The 16,459-nt window shown below is 43.0% G+C and overlaps 1 protein-coding gene across 1 annotated transcript in view; it reads right to left on the reverse strand.

Annotated features, from left to right (window-relative positions):
* Positions 1-16,459, reverse strand: part of ryr2a (ryanodine receptor 2a (cardiac)) — a gene marked incomplete at both ends in the record, with an annotated part of 216,432 nt that overhangs the window by 72,676 nt on the left and 127,297 nt on the right. Inside the window, 16 exons of the mRNA XM_083635808.1 lie at positions 298-425; positions 2,345-2,475; positions 3,050-3,131; positions 4,138-4,376; positions 5,506-5,566; positions 7,894-7,943; positions 9,255-9,376; positions 9,480-9,544; positions 10,149-10,264; positions 10,468-10,591; positions 11,510-11,585; positions 11,923-12,000; positions 12,984-13,121; positions 13,795-13,884; positions 14,025-14,103; positions 15,639-15,802. Coding sequence (XP_083491934.1) covers positions 298-425; positions 2,345-2,475; positions 3,050-3,131; positions 4,138-4,376; positions 5,506-5,566; positions 7,894-7,943; positions 9,255-9,376; positions 9,480-9,544; positions 10,149-10,264; positions 10,468-10,591; positions 11,510-11,585; positions 11,923-12,000; positions 12,984-13,121; positions 13,795-13,884; positions 14,025-14,103; positions 15,639-15,802 — 1,743 coding nt within the window. The remainder of the gene's footprint in view (positions 1-297; positions 426-2,344; positions 2,476-3,049; positions 3,132-4,137; positions 4,377-5,505; positions 5,567-7,893; positions 7,944-9,254; positions 9,377-9,479; positions 9,545-10,148; positions 10,265-10,467; positions 10,592-11,509; positions 11,586-11,922; positions 12,001-12,983; positions 13,122-13,794; positions 13,885-14,024; positions 14,104-15,638; positions 15,803-16,459) is intronic.

Genomic DNA, 16,459 nt, shown 5'->3' on the forward strand with positions numbered 1-16,459 from the left:
CTGATTTTCCCGGGCATAGTCCAGACTTAATGTGTGGAAATGGCTAGTGTTTCTTCATAGAATTTACAATGGTCAGTTTAATGAATACTTTATGAGGTGTTCATTCAAGTCACAAGATGTGAACATGTGATTATAAGTCATGAGGCTCATAATTGGCACTTCAAAGTTGAAATTCATAAAAACATCTCTATACATTGTGTTAATAACAACTAAAAGATTAGTTGATTTCACTAATTGCACTATGAGGTTTTACAGTGCCAGAAATCCACTTATTTTGACATTTGTCATGTGTCCTACCTCCATGACATGGGGCATCTGAGTGTATCTCATGCCAGACTCTGACAGCTCCATGATCTCCTCCAGAGACTTCTCCAAGGATGGGATCACCGCACAAACCTCCCCCACCTGGCCTGGAAGACCTAGAGCTGGGAAGTGGGGAGAAAAGGCCTCTGACTTACACACCGAAGATCTGGGCCCCTATCGTTGCATCAGCCTATAAACTGCGCTGAGCGCCCAGCGCAGATCAGTGGGCGTGGACCAGCCCACTCGATATCTTGGTGTTGGCGCTACACGCAGCCTAAAGCATTACAACCACACCTTTTAAGCGTAAAATTATGCACTATCTGCTCATTGGGTAAGTGCAGTAAATTAATCACATGCTTCACTTTTCAGTTCCAATTCCACGGAGCGATCCAGTCCGGCTTCAGAAAAGCCGAGGGCTCTGATCCCCCCCCCCCTTTATCCCCTCTGTCTCTGTCTCCATATATAGGCTATTATTCCATATTATCCTCAAACCAATCTAACTGCAGTTTAATTACTGCAAGCATGTAAATACGCTACACTATAGCAAGATCAAAGTGAAAAGAATGTTCTAAACGCATCAGCTAGAAAAATATAGCCTATCATGATGAGATTAATTAGATTGGTGAAAGTTTGTCCAGAATGATATCGTTTTCTCTCCCCTGCTGCACAGGTAGGATGATGCACATAAATATAGCCTACATTATGTAAAGTCATTGCAGAAATGAGTTTTTATTGTAAAACTAAATGTGAAGTAGGGCCAATTTATTGGAGCAGACATCACAGTATAGCACATGACAGTAGAACCACGTTATACTGTCACTTATCTAACTCACGTTAAATCGACGAGGGATATATATAGGCCCAGGATGACATATATGTTTCACATAGGGTTGTGTTTGGATTTCGCGATTTTATTTTGTCCAATATTGAAATGTTCTACAAGAGCATGTTGTGGGAACATTACACATTATTTAGATCTATTTCAATGTACCTTTCTATCTATTTAGGCTAATTTCGATGCGATTTATTATCGAAATGGATTATCCCAATGCATGCTGGGAGATTTCACATGTCTGGCTGTTGCAGGGAAGGCAGGCAGTGAATGTTTGCTCATAATGATCTCGTTCCTTCACTGCACAGGTAGGATGATGCAATAGCATCTGAATGTCACGGGCTCAAAACTGTCATGTTAGAAAAAACTGTCATGTTGTTAAAATATGTACGTAGAACAACTTATTTTTTCTGAGAGAGAGAACCGGCGAACTTTTTTTCAAGCAGTCCGTATTGTGCCTGTCAGACTGATGAGTAAGAGAGAGGGAGTGACACAGAGAGAAGGGACAGAGGAAAGGGCAGAGGAGCGCTCCGCGCAACCAGCGCACTGAATAGGCCTGGTTTTCAAAAGCGCAAAGCGCTAAATTTACGCCAGGTGGGAAGATATCATTAGGCCGGTATTTAAGGCCGAAACGCCCATTCTCGCCCATTCTGGGACTGCGCCACGCCCATTCCGCCTAAAGTGCATTTGGCGGCCTAAAGCCATGTTGATATCTTCCCGAGGCAGGCTCAAGGCACGTTTTTTTGCGTGTAAGGCCAGTTTTTGCGCCGAAGGCCTGTGGGAGAATAGGGCCCCTGGACATCACTAAATTTATTTCGCATTTATTTTTTATTTATTTATTTAAAAGAATCCCCATTAGCTGACGCCTAGACGACCGCTAGTCTTCCTGGGGTCCAAGACAACAATACACATTACATAACAGACCAATCATAATACTAAATGACAAAACAGAACACAAAAAAATAAAGTTAAACTTAAATATCAATTTAAGTTCTTTGGCGCAAATGATGCCGTGCGTTGATACAGCACATGCACATGTACTTTTTCATAGAACATCAATGGTTCAGATTGTATCAGTTTTCAAGAGTTGTGCTCCAGACGTAGCTGTATCTACGGTTGGCTACTGCGAGACTAGCTACAAGCTAGCTAATGCTCTTTTCACAAACATGTGTGATGTTTCTCAATGCACAACATGATATTCATCAGTACCGGCCCGGTCTTTAGCTCCTTTGCTGTTGTAGATGGAGAAGCTGTTGAACTTGTTGAGATGAGGCTCCAGGAAAGCAACAGGGAAGGCTGCTGAGAAGGCAGCTAAACACTCTCCTAGCGCTGGACGCTGTCTAGAGGAGAGGAGAGGAGAGGAGAGACAAAAGGCATAAACGCACCTCACACTTCCAAACACACATCCATACACATCTGAAGTCAACTTCAAATATTGGCCGGACAGGATAATTTGTGTTGCTAAAGCATCTGTGAGAATATAATAACTCTGCAGACTCACCAATAGCAAAAGCACACTCAATCCAACGAGAAAACTTAGGTGCAGGGCCAAAATAGATTACGGTAATTAAAAAAGAGAACAGGCCAGCACACCAAATGCCCTTTCAAAAGTTGAATATGTCACCTGGGACAGACAGCAGCAACAACGGACGTTTCAGCCAAAAGGCCTTATTCAGCGTTGTCATAGGCTAATAACTAATAAGTTATTTAATTTATCATCAAGGCAAGGTGAAATCACAGAGTCCATCATTTTGATCTATTGTCTCTCTGCAAGGCTATGGAATGGCATAGCATTTCTTTACACTCACACAGGACTACTGGTACTTTTGCTACAATTTGGGACTATTTCTTTACATTTAGGTTTAAGTGTCCCTTAGTTTGTCAATAGATATATACATGTAGGGTGTACTGTACCTCTCTACATAGATGCTCTTGCTGGTTCCCAGGGAGAAGAGGCTTTTGAGGATTCTGTAGCAGGAAACCTGGACATCATCCACTGGAGGAGGAGAGTCAACCAAATACATTTGATATTTTATACAATTCAGGCATCTATCTGACTCTCATATCTAGAAAGACTTGCACTGAAGTCTTCTTCTTTTTCTTCTTCTGTGGTGTTTTATGGCAGTTGGCATCCTTTATGTTGCATTACCTCCTCCTTCTGGATTTATCCATCCACTGTTTCCCTACATTCTGTTCCTCAATCCCTTCTCCTCTCCCTCCCCTCGACATCTTACAGTGAAGTCAACAGTAGAATAAGCTCCCCTTACTAGATCACCAATATTATAATGTATTATTTATTAATTAAACTCAAAATAAATAAGAAAAATGTGTACAGTGCATAGGCACATGGGGATACTGTACATGTACAAACAAGTACATCCCAAATATTATCACATAGTGTTATGAATTAAAAACTCTTAAACCTACCATACACTTTTGGTGATGTGAATTAATGAAAAATCTTTTGTAAATTGTTAGTATTGAATTGCAAAGTTTTTAATAGAAAGAATAATAGGGGAGTGATCAGAAAGAAGTATGGGAAGTATGGTTGCCTCTGAGATATGTTGTAAAAGAACAGAAGAGACAAAGAAATCTATAGGCATAGGTGAATATGAAAAATAATGAGCAGAGAATTGTAGTCCTTGGGGGAAGGACAGGCGCCACACATCCATAATATTTCATTCTTTTAGAAAAGCAGGAAGATGCAGGTTTCCGCAAGGAGGAGTCTGGTTTGGAAGAATCAATTATCAGATTGAAATCTCCCACCAGAATCAAAATGGCATCTGAAAAGTCTAATAGTGGTAACTTAAGGTCAAGAAGTTAAGGCACACCATCATTCTCTAAAACGAGAGGGAGTTGCCAAACAGTTGCCAAGTATCACAGGCCGTGTGTACAGATAAACAAATACTGATCGGACCCCATCCCCCATTACGTCGCCTTAATCTTCAAAATTCAACCACATGTAGCAGACATGAAACCTGACGGTCATCGTCAATACTTACATATAAGGTCTTCCCCGAACAGGTTCTCTCCGATGTGTTCGAACAGAGAGGAGAGGACAGGCAGGAGGGCGAAGGTGGTGTAGTTGATGATCTGTGTGACGCCTCGCGGCTGGCTTCTGCTGTGGGTGAACTGGCCCAGCTTCAGGTTGTCCTGAGTTTTCTCCAGATCCTCTGCCGCGCTGTCGAAGAAGGACCGCAACGCCGCCTTCACCGACTCAAGACCGGTCTTCATCACCGTCCTGGTATAGAACGAATCACAATGTTTGTTCCCAATAACGCAGGGGTTCCCAAACTTTTCCATGCCAAGGCTCCCCAGCAGACGTTTCAGCCAAATGTGATGAAATTCCGTCAATGTTCATGAGATATCATGTTAACGAGCTAGAAAATGGCGTTCGTGAGGTCACAGTGACGTTGAACTTTGACCTTTGACCACCAAGATGTAATCAGTTCATCCTTGAGTCCAAGTGGACGTTTGAGCTAAATTTGACAACATTCCGTGAAGGCGAGATATCACGTTAACGAACATCGGACGGACGTACGTGTAACGGCGTTGTGTTGATTGTAATTGCAGCAACCCATGTTAAGGGCTTGCCTAGGGGGGGTTTCGAACCGCCGACCTCTGGCTTCCAAGGCGCACACACTAACCACTACACCGAGAGAGCTAGCTCCCTTGGCAGAGCTGATTAATGGGCTTTATACTGGGGGAGTGAGTTTAACCAACTTACTCGCTACCACTTGGGACTCACATTCATTCGGTTACACTCCCCCCCTAAACTCACTCCACACCCACTGGGCATCCGGGTCACAGCACCATTCTAACGGCGTTGTGTTGATGGTAAATGCAGCAACCCATGTTAAGGGCTTGCCCAGGCGTGGATTCGAACCGCCGACCTCTGGCTTCCAAAGCGCACACGCTAACCACTATACCAAGAGAGCTCCCTTGTTGGAGCTGATTAACGTGCCTTTATACTGGGGGAGTGAGTTTAACCAACTTACTCGCCACCACTTGGGACTCACGAGGACTCACATTCATTGGGTTACATACGGATGGATGGATGGATGGATGGATGGATGGACGGACGGACAACCTGAAACCATTATGCCTCCGACTTGGCTATCGCCGGCGGAGGCATACAAATCTTGTGGTCATTAAAAATGATCAATAATTATTGATATAATTATCGATATCGACTGATATGAAATACTTTATATTGATACATGTTTGGGCTGTATTGCCCAGCCCTAACTCACAAACACAAAACACACGCACACGCACACGCACACGCACACACACACACACACACACACACACACACACACACACACACACACACACACACACATTTGACAGTTCATTTCATCACTTACTTGGCATCCAGGGTCTGTCCCAGTATGTGCAGGCAGTTGACTATGGACGTGGCATCGTTAGCTGAAAAACAGAATGGAGGCAGGATCACATGATGGAGGGGAACCATTCTACACTTAGGGATGACGTCTATCACGGATGTGATGAGGAACACAGTAACACACAGAAATGTCCCCTTTTCCTATTACAGTAGTAATGAAGGGGAAATTAAATACCGTACTTTAAAAATTGTTCAGAAACCACATCCCTGATATATGTACGTTAGTGAATGAAAATGAGGCAGATCATCTCTTTCCTTTGACACTACAATACAGCATCATGTTCAAAGACAAGGGATGCTCTGCTATTAGGGGTGTCACGATACACTAATTTCACGATACGATACACGATATTGGGTTCACGATAACGATACGATACAATATTTTAACAATATTCTTTTTAACAAAAGTAAATAATTTTTATGTATTTATTTATCATTTATTTAACCATGTGAGTCCCGTTGAAATCGAAAACTTTTTTCAAGGGAGCCCTGGGAAAATACTGGAAAAATAGTCTTTCATTTGAAATACACAAAATACAAAACAAATGCTGTTTTTGGAAATTGTTATTATAATAACTATAAAACAACATGGAAGATAATCCTTCTCTTGCAATAGAATGTGTCACACTGTCACAAACTAAATGTTTGTTGCATGGTGAAAGAAAAATAAAGTACCGTATACAATCTATTTCTTAAATAACTCATGCTCAATGGTCCCTAAACTTATGTAATCTTATGTACCCCTTGAGCTGTTTTGCCATGCCAGTAGTAGTCTACCCCCTCACTCATGCGTGTTGATTCTGCTAAATTTGTTCTATTATTATTCATTTTATTATTATTATTATTATTATTATTATTCATTACGATATCATTTTTTTCTGACGATACGCATATCGAGACGTTTCGATATCGCGATATATCGTGCGACGAAATATCGTGACACCCCTATCTGCTATGAAACCAAACAAGAGCTGTCATGCTTACAGCTTCCACGTTTTCATGTGAAACCTTCACTCCAGTATGTGTGCTCCAGTATGTGTGCTGCATAATACTGTAATAGTAAACCTGGGGTCATTTAAAGCTACTAGATTCTCAGACCGCTACACAGCCTTCAAATCTTGTTTGCTGGTATTGTGTTGTGTGTAAGATATCGATATTGGTATCGATATGCGCATGTCCAAATTGCATGAAATGCGGCACTGTTGTGTTCCCGCTCTCGCTCTCCCCTGTTTCTATCTGCATCTACAGTGTATCTCTCTCGCTCTCCCCTGTTTCTATCTGCATCTACAGTGTATCTCTCTCGCTCTCCCCTGTTTCTATCTGCATCTACAGTGTATCTCTCTCGCTCTCCCCTGTTTCTATCTGCATCTGCAGTGTATCTCTCTCGCTCTCCCCTGTTTCTATCTGCATCTACAGTGTATCTCTCTCGCTCTCCCCTGTTTCTATCTGCATCTACAGTGTATCTCTCTCGCTCTCCCCTGTTTCTATCTGCATCTACAGTGTATCTCTCTCTCAATCTCCCTCCCATGTGTGTACACATCAGGGAGGGAGAATAGTAGGCTTACTAGCCTACGTTACAGTATTCGGCGTATGAGAGGCTGCATGCAAACGGGAATATTAGTGGATTACTCATTTGCATGAGCCATGTAAAAACGGCTTAGTCGGAATATTGTATTTTTCGGAAGAAGGGCAAAAACCAGAATATTGTGTGCAGCATGTAAACGTAGTCAATGAGAAGGATATATTTTGACTATTTTTAGTAACGACCTGAGAGAAAACATAGGTTTACAGCATCTTAAAAGAAGGATTACAAGTGCTTTACCAGCGGGGGATCCACATTCACAAGTCGTAAACAGACTACCTTGCATTCATTTTACTGTATATTAATTTCAGTTCAGGCCTTCAGAGGACAGTTCGTTATGATAAAAAAAACTCTCGTAACGGACAAGCCCGTCTTTTATTGTCACACCTCTGTGATGATATGATGAAGTGTGCAAAATCATGTCTAAGTATGATCTAATGGTATGCTATTCTTGTACCACATTTTCCCTCTCTCTCTCTCTCTCTCTCTCTCTCTCTCTCTCTCTCTCTCTCTCTCTCTCTCTCTCTCTCTCTCTCTCTCTCTCTCTCTCTCTCTCTCTCTCTCTCTCTCTCTCTCTCTCGGACAGATGTTTAAGAGGACAGGAGGACCCCCAGGTTGGCATGTTGGGAACCACTTCAACCTGATTTCAACCAACATTCATCACTCATTCATTAAACCAAGGGCTTTTTTCTCTGACCAGCCACTCATCCATTTCAAGCCAAACTTAGGTGAAAGAAGTGGGAGCAGCAGGCTAGAAACGGTCCTTACCAAATAAGGATATCCTATGTCTGACAAGAACTCCCAGTTTGCAGAAAAGACTGGAGAGGTGAAATGAAGGGGAGAGAGGAGGAGGTACAGAGGGAAGCAGAAAAAGGATAAAAAAGAGAGAAGTGAGACAATCAAATAAGGCAACTTGCAAGAGAGAGAGAGAGAGGAACAGTGAGAGAGAGAGAGAGAGAGAGAGAGAGAGAGAGAGAGGAACAGTGAGAGAGAGAGAGTGAGAGAGAGAGAGGAACAGTGAGAGACACAGAATGCCAGCACAGTGTGACGACTGAGCTGTTGAGGCTTGGTTACAAAACCGCAGGGAGAGCAGCGTGAAACCCTTTCTGAGAAGTGATACATACACATGTACATATAGAGACAGTCCGCATGTCTGTGAACGCCCACAAAATGTTAAACGGCTGGCGCGCGAGTGGGGTAAAACCGCCTATATATCTCATGGGCTGACTCACCAAAAGACGGTGCTGCGGCTTTAAACTACATGTTTGGGGGTTCTAGAGCAGAACACAAGACGTCTGCTCAGATGTGCGTTTACTGCGGTGGTTAAATCCCCGATCGTGTCTGCCTGGGCTGGGCTATCAGCTAAATTCTAACTTTGCTGAATGGATAGAACGGGGGAATTTACCCCACCCTGACCCCGCCCCCAGGCTAACCCAGCGTCTATTGTGGGCGTTCCTAGAGCCTGTATGGGCATTCCCAGACATGCGGACTGTCTCTATAGGCCATGAGCAACGCAATATTCTCCAACATAACATGATGTTGATCTCAGGATTTGTCACTTTATCCATGTTTAATCAAGCAGCAAAAATATCAGATGAGGTTCGCACAAGGTTAAAAGGGGGAAACCATTCAATTTGAGGATTCACATGCAGTGCTTATGGCCTAAAAGAGACAGAATTTGTGAATAGGATTCACTCCCAAACAACATGGGGGTGTGTCTATGTCTCTAATCCTTGGTTTCACATTGTTATACAGCCTGCCACTGACAATGAATGACTCATGCTGTTTGTCTGCAATTAAACATCAACTGAATGAACTTCAGTCATATCTAGCTAGCCATCAGTCCAAAAATCCCCATGGGATCCCCATATTTTCAAATATGGAGCCTGTGTGAAATATAACTAAAGAACTATAATGTAATGTCACTTGCCATCATGGGAAAGGTATAGAGAGTCACAAAATTGGTATAATGATATTGATGTTTATAAGCACCATGCACTCCAAGTTCCCAGCCAAATAGACATCCAAACAGCACACTACAGTTACTGCATGTGTAAGTTAAATATACTGCTAGACAAACTCTATAAGACAATATCATTTCATCTGTACATTGGTGTCAGTAACCTCACCTGGTCACCATCTCCTTCTCTTTGTTGGAGGCGTGGCCACCACTGCTGATTGGACGGATAGCTGTGGACAGGAAGTAGTGCCGGTGGTTTTTGAAGTACTGATCCACCAATGGTAAGACAACCTATGGGTTAAATTGGACAGACACAGTGTAGGGTTACATGCACCTTGCCATACCCAAATGACACACAAGAATTGAAGTAAAAAAAATAACTATTAGCTCAGACCTTTCCGAAGAACTTGATCTGCTGTTCATGAGGAACCATCTCTCCTTTAGGTCTTGTTGCCACATCTGAAGGACAGGAAGATAAGGAATACAAGTTCCATCCTATATTCATCCAAATCAAGTATTAGCTGTCTAAAGGCTTCACACCGCCCTTCAAAGGGTCCTGTTTAATCATTTGGAGGAGTTTGTGTTGTGAAGTGTTAGTGAATTTGGCACCATCTCAATTTGGCCTCGCCTACAAATAAATATCATGTGGGCAAATGAAAGACATGTATACAGTATGAGTATAATGTACCTACTGTATGTATTAGCCTGGTTAAAACATCCTGATCATGTTATCTCACATTCTCTTTTGCTCTAGAAATTTAATTCCCAGTCTTTTTTCTACAGACGTTCCATAAAATACTTAAAAAATAATAGTTTTACTTGGTCAAACCAAGTGATTCAGCTATATTTAGAATCAGGAGAGACCATACTGTATAACATTGAACTCAGACCAAAACTTAAGATAAATAAATAAATAAATACAATTCAGGGGCGCTGAACCCGCCATCTGCTATTGGCTAGTCTATGGGCCAGGTTCAAGGTGCTTAACTTCCAAACGGATTCATATAACACCACAAAACTATGTAGAAAGGTTGGTGCCTTCTAGTTATTTGAGAACTCTCACCAAACTCCATCATGTGCTGGTGGGCCTGGTCTACATATGTGAGGAGCTGCTGGAGGAAGGTGTAAGCAAATCGCTTCTCTATGGCCGGAGTGTCCAGCTCCTGCTCCTTCACACCTCTGGAAGCAACACACAGGCAAGGCAAGTTTATTTAGCACATAATAGCTACAAGTCCATTCAAAGGGCGTATCACACACACACACACACACACACACACACACACACACACACACACACACACACACACACACACACACACACGTTAAAAACACATAGTGTAGAGACACACACCTTGCCCAGGTGGTTGTACCATGTCTCCTACCTGGACACAGTGTATCCGTTGATCTGCAGGAACTTGAGGATGTCTTGTGCCTTCTCTCTGTCTTTGGACTTCTCTTTGGCAGTCAGAGTGTCGTAGGGAACCAGCAGGGGGTGGTTTCCTCCACCTGGAGACAACAGCAAAACAGCCGCTTGAAGATGTCATATATGCAAACAAACACTGTGTGTGACCCCTCATCAATGCCAGACCATACTGTTGTCCCCTTATACTGTATGCTACAACCATTGTTTGAGCTAACCCTGGCAGTGTTAGTGCTTTGATGTATGGTCTAATGAGCTATGGAGGCTAATAGGCCACACTGAAGTACAAGAACTTCCATTGAGCGATGCACTTCATAGAAATACACTTACATCTGCTGGTCGCTTCAAAATGAGCACACCATGGATAGTCTCACCTGAACTGAACTCAAAACAAATTTGATTTTTGGGATCATTTGATGTCATTTATTTTTCTTTGGGTTGAAACTAAAATAATTTTAGGCGTATTTCATCATTTTAGGCGTAATACTAAACAGGGAAGCAACACTGCAGGGTTTTAAAGCCAATTTAGGCACTGCTACTGGGTTAGGGTAGTCTGACTGCCTGGAACCAGGCTGCGGGCCTTTCCGCTCCCTGCAAGCTCTGCTGTTGGCTGCGACCGGCTCCGACCGACCGGCTCTGACCATTTAAGTGGGATATTGCTTGTACCTCAATTTAATGTAATGAGACATTTTGTATCCAAAATCTTGTAATGAGACAGTCAGTGGAGATGTGTAAATATTGCTCTGAACATTTGAATTTTTGACATGAAATCTTTAAGATGTTGAAAGTCAGCATAAAATATCAGCAATTGGCAGGTTAAATCCAAAAATTATTGGTATCTGCCTTGAAGAAACACAACAACAACAACATATTGATCCTAACGTTACGATGATGATCACCAACTCCACTATGGCAGCAGCTGGCATTCATTCATTCATTTTGGAGTGATGGAGGAGAAACACTATCCATGTACTGTTGATGTGAGGGGGTTGTGCTAAATTTACCTTTGGTTTCCAGCTCTATTTTCTTTTTCTTGGCCCAGGTATTATGATAGTTCTCCGCCAGCAGCTCAGCCATAGACTAGAGAAACACAACGTTAAATGTAAGCAAGTCTCTTACAGATACAGTATATTCATCCATTAATCTTCATTATGTTGTACAGTACTTCTACCAGCGTAGCTACCTAATGTTTTGGGTCAGATTCTTCACACATTGTAATTGTAATTGGCACACAGATGGCAGGCTGCATTAAGCCGGGCTCCAAGTGGTTTTGTCGCATTTCGGCAATAAATAAATAAATATATATATATATATATATATATATATATATATATATATATACATACACATACATACATGCATACACAGACATATATATGTGTGTGTGCTTGTGTGTGTACAGTACACAGTAACTTACATGCATGTCTCTGGATAATGTCACATTGCTCATGTCAATGGGTCTGGGGCTGAAACCTGGCGCTCCTTCAAAAGATAGCTGGGGGCAAAATGATGGACAGAATGTGAGCAGATTCATAAGTGACATCGCCTCATTTGTTTCTAATAGGGTGTGCTCAGTGGCACAGCAAGGACTCACACACTTCCTGGTCACCATTTTGCTTAACTTATGCCTATAGAGTTTGCATTGCATTCCAAGTCCTTCCAGTGTAGTTGGTTCCACCAATGATCTCCCAACAGTTTGAGCGCCTAATGTTTTCTAACTGCTATTGCTAATAACTGCTGTGTGACAGACTGCTGGACTTTGCTAGCTGCACAGATGTCCCAAATATTAAGTGAGTGTACTAAGATAGATTTCCACATCATTAGAAATACATTAGTGGTTACATGCTTTGAAAATAGAGAACTAGCCTACATTAAGATTTAAACTCAAATTTACTTGATTGGATTGATCCTTTGGGAATAACAAAAAGTGTAATTGTAATTTTAAATGCAACAGCTCCTGCATTCTTTTTCGAAATGTCCCCTGTTTTTTCTTTTCTTTCCCTTTTATGGAATTGTATTACTTTTGCTGCTGCAACAATCTCATTTCCCCATGGAGATCATTATAGTTAATCAATCTAGACCTCTGGTAACCAATGGTGCCTTAATGCATGGGTTACCTGCGCTTGAGCCCCAGGCCCCCGACCATGGGGGCCTCACGAGACACCTCCCCCCCTAACACAGACACACACATACACACACATACCAAACACACATACACACACCAAACACACACACACACACACACACACACACACACACACACACACACACACACACACACACACACACACACCCTCCAATGTCTACAGAGCTCCAAGTTGCTAGGTTTTGTAAAGAGAAGAGAGCTGTGCAGTAGGAATATAGGGCTCTGATTGGTTGGTTGGTGATGGACAACTTTACCCCCTGAAAAGGATGACCTACACCAAGTCTGCATGCTTCATGCATGTGTGTACTGTACAGTACTGAATGCGTGTCTACCTGGCTAGCCTGTGATATCCTGCGGGACTTGTTGTGGAGACTGGCAGGGTCTCCCTCCCTGATCCTGTCGATGCTCCACCCCCACGACAGCATGGTCTTCACAGACTCTCTGATTGGCCAGCGATACACCTCCTTATCCTGCAAGGTGACAGCCCAACTTTAGACCACAGCTGATGTTGAGTCAGTACCCTGCAAAAGTATTTCACGTAAAAAAGTACAGGAAACTACTGGCTACTGGCCTTCCTTCAATCATGGCCACCTAATCAGTCCTCAACTCTCCACCGTGATAGCTGATGTGTGGTGAGCGTTCTGGCGCAAACTGGCTGTGTAAAATAGTATCCTTCTACTAATTCCAGGAATCTATGTGTCTGTGTGTCTGTGTGTCCTTGGCATAATCTTGAGGACCCTTTGTCCAATCGACTTCACATTTGGCGGGTGCGTTGCTGGGGACCCGAGGAAGTGCAGTGTCGGATTCGGTGCAATTTAGACACGCTCAATATTAATAAATGTATTGGCGGGCGAGGCGGGCGCTGAATGAACACGTGCGGTTCTTGAGAAAGCTGCAAACAGCAATCGACCTGTCCCGAACAGTCACATTTTGAATGGGTACTGCACTAATTATATTAGTCCATTATAGGGGTGTAACACAATTGCTACATGTCTAAAGAGGCAATTTATGATATTAAATGGTTGTATTACAAGTATTAGAAGTTAGTACATTATCCAACATTCATCAGATCATCATTTGCTACCCACCAAGCGTTTTTTAAGAATTTTATGAGAATTTTATGAGAGTGTCCAGACTAGGTACCTTCTCAGAGAGGCCTTTGTATGGTTTCAGGAGAGGGTGGCTCTTGGTGGGTTCACACAGTTGCTCCCCATATGACCAGCCATTGGAAAACTACAAAACATAGAACATTTAAAATCTGACATTTTCTTGAACACGTCACCAAATTAAACCACATTGAAACCAGTCAGTGTGACAACATCCCAGTCTGCGCCATGTTTAATTTCTCTGCTGTGTGTTAACACTCATCTTACCTTGTCCATAGACCACTTCTCATGGGAGTGCTCTGCATATCTGTTCATGAAGTAGTCCAGTTTCTCAGGGACAGTCACACTAATGAAGACAGAAGGGGGGGGGGGGTTTCACAGACTTGCCATTTTGTGTATTCAGCATGATCTTGTCTCGGACCGGAGGAACCCCCCCCCCCCCAAACACACACACATAAGATTAAAGAAAGGCGGGTAAATCGTTTTTTCTTTTCTTCCTTTTTTAAAGTGATAATCACGAAGATTTCCGTTTTGTTCTCTTTGGCGACACCTATGGCGATGAGTGGTAATTGCAGGTGAGATCCAAACAGCATTGCATTGCATAATATGTGACGTTCGTCAGTTTGTTCGACCATAGTAACCACCCGCAATGCTAGCGGAGATACTACATCACAGTTGCTCGAGTGACATCACTGATGACATCACAATTGCTCAAGTGACATCACTGATGACATCACTGATGACATCACAATCGTGACAGACACCGCCGCCACACCGCCACAGACACTGCCACCCACTTAGACAATTTTAACTAATGCTTCCCACACACTAGAGGATAAAAGGCCCGATTTAATGCCCGATTCCCCTCGGGGGGGCGTGGCCCGATTCGAGGCTAGTCTCAACCGATTTTTTGTCAAAATAATTGTCAAGTGTGTGGTGTCAATAAGATTATTGCAATGCTCCCGATTGAATCGGAGCCTGCCCGATCTCGAATCGGGCATATCAAACATGTTTGATATTTACGATGGCTGTCTCCCGACGGAACCCGCAATAGCCAATGAGAGCGCAGACCGAGACGCGTCGATGCGTCATACCCGGATGTTAATGCAGCGCTCACAACAAACGAGTTGTGGCAACAGCAGTGCCATGTAGCTCCTCTCTCCCCAGCATCCTCACAGCTTAAAACAGGGTGGACAGCGGCGGATGGCTCTCCAAACATGTGCCGAGCGGAGCGGTTTGTTTGCTTCAAGGGAGTGGATATGCTGTAATATGAGCTCTCAGACAGGACGTTCTTTTAGCTCATTTTGCGAGGGTGTCCGCCTGCTTGAAGTGGACCCGCTGCACTCGGTGCATGTTTTGAGAGCCATCTGCTGTTGTCTGTGGGAAAAAATTGCGGTTTTGTGGGATATGAACAGTCTAACAGTCTAGTTGCTGGAATCCCTGTGAGTCGGTACTTCAAACGGCTGGTGTGTGGTCTCGCAGTCTGGCCGAATCGTCTAGTGTGTGCGTTCAGGCGATTTTAATGTTAAAATCTGATGAAATTGTCCTTATGTCTGTGGTCTCTCATGTTTTTAAAATCGGTTAAGATTTGAAAATCCTGTAGTGTGTAGGCAGCATTAGATGGCAATTTTTGTGATTATAAATGGTCTCTCCTGATTCTGAATATAGCTGAATCACTTCGTTTGACGAAGAAAAAATATTTTTTATGCGTATTTTACGAAACGTCTATGGAAAAATGGATGGGGAATGAAATCTCTTCGGTCGTATGCCGAACCTGCAAGAGGGTGTGACTTTGGGGCTCTATTGCTGTTGTCTTTGGATCAAATGAAATGAATGCAATGTGCATGTCATACATCAACATGACAAAAAGATGCTCCATACTTGGTAGTGTCTGCAGGCTGTGGAGTGAAGTTTCCCTCTGAGTCCATGGACTGCTGCTTCTCCATCATGGCCACATAGCTGGACTCCATGTAGTCTGGAGGAAGAGCTCCAGCCACAGCACTTAGACAGGGCAACGCAAGTTTAAACAGCTCCTGGTCATATGGCTGGATCACCCACACACACACACACACACACACACACACACACACACACACACACACAATATATATATACTGTATATATTATATATATATCAGACCTGCTGATCAGTCTAACATAGCACATGTCTTGCCAGGAAGGGGGGAAAGGGGGGAGGGGGGGCGGAGGTTTGATGTCAGACAACTTTCTCCAATTAAACCATATGAATCGGATGTCATTGTACTTGGTCCCCCGCAAAAATAACTCAAATACACAGTTATTTCAAAATGCTGCAGCTCAGCTTTTCAACTCAAACCAAGAAATGTGACAATATCACCCCTCTTTTAGCATCTCTGCACTGACTGTCTGTTCATTTTAGGTTTGATTGAAAATTAAAGGGTAAATGGACTGCATTTACAGTATATAGAGCTTTTATCCAAAGTGCTTTACAATGTGCCTACAGGTGCCTTTAGGTCCCATGTGGAACACGGAAGAGGGTGTGACTTTGGCACTCTTATTTGTCAAAGCCTTTTGACACAGTTGACCGTCAACTTTGCTTGACCGTTGGATGGAAGCACAGCTATAGTCACCCTTCTGCACCACAGTCAGCCTTCACTTCTTTTCTATATCATTCCATTCACCTTGTTTTCACGACATCTCGTCTAAAAGGCAGACGCAGGTCC

Source organism: Poromitra crassiceps (assembly GCF_964638095.1).
Source record: "Poromitra crassiceps genome assembly, chromosome: 4".
Lineage (NCBI taxonomy): Eukaryota > Metazoa > Chordata > Actinopteri > Beryciformes > Melamphaidae > Poromitra > Poromitra crassiceps.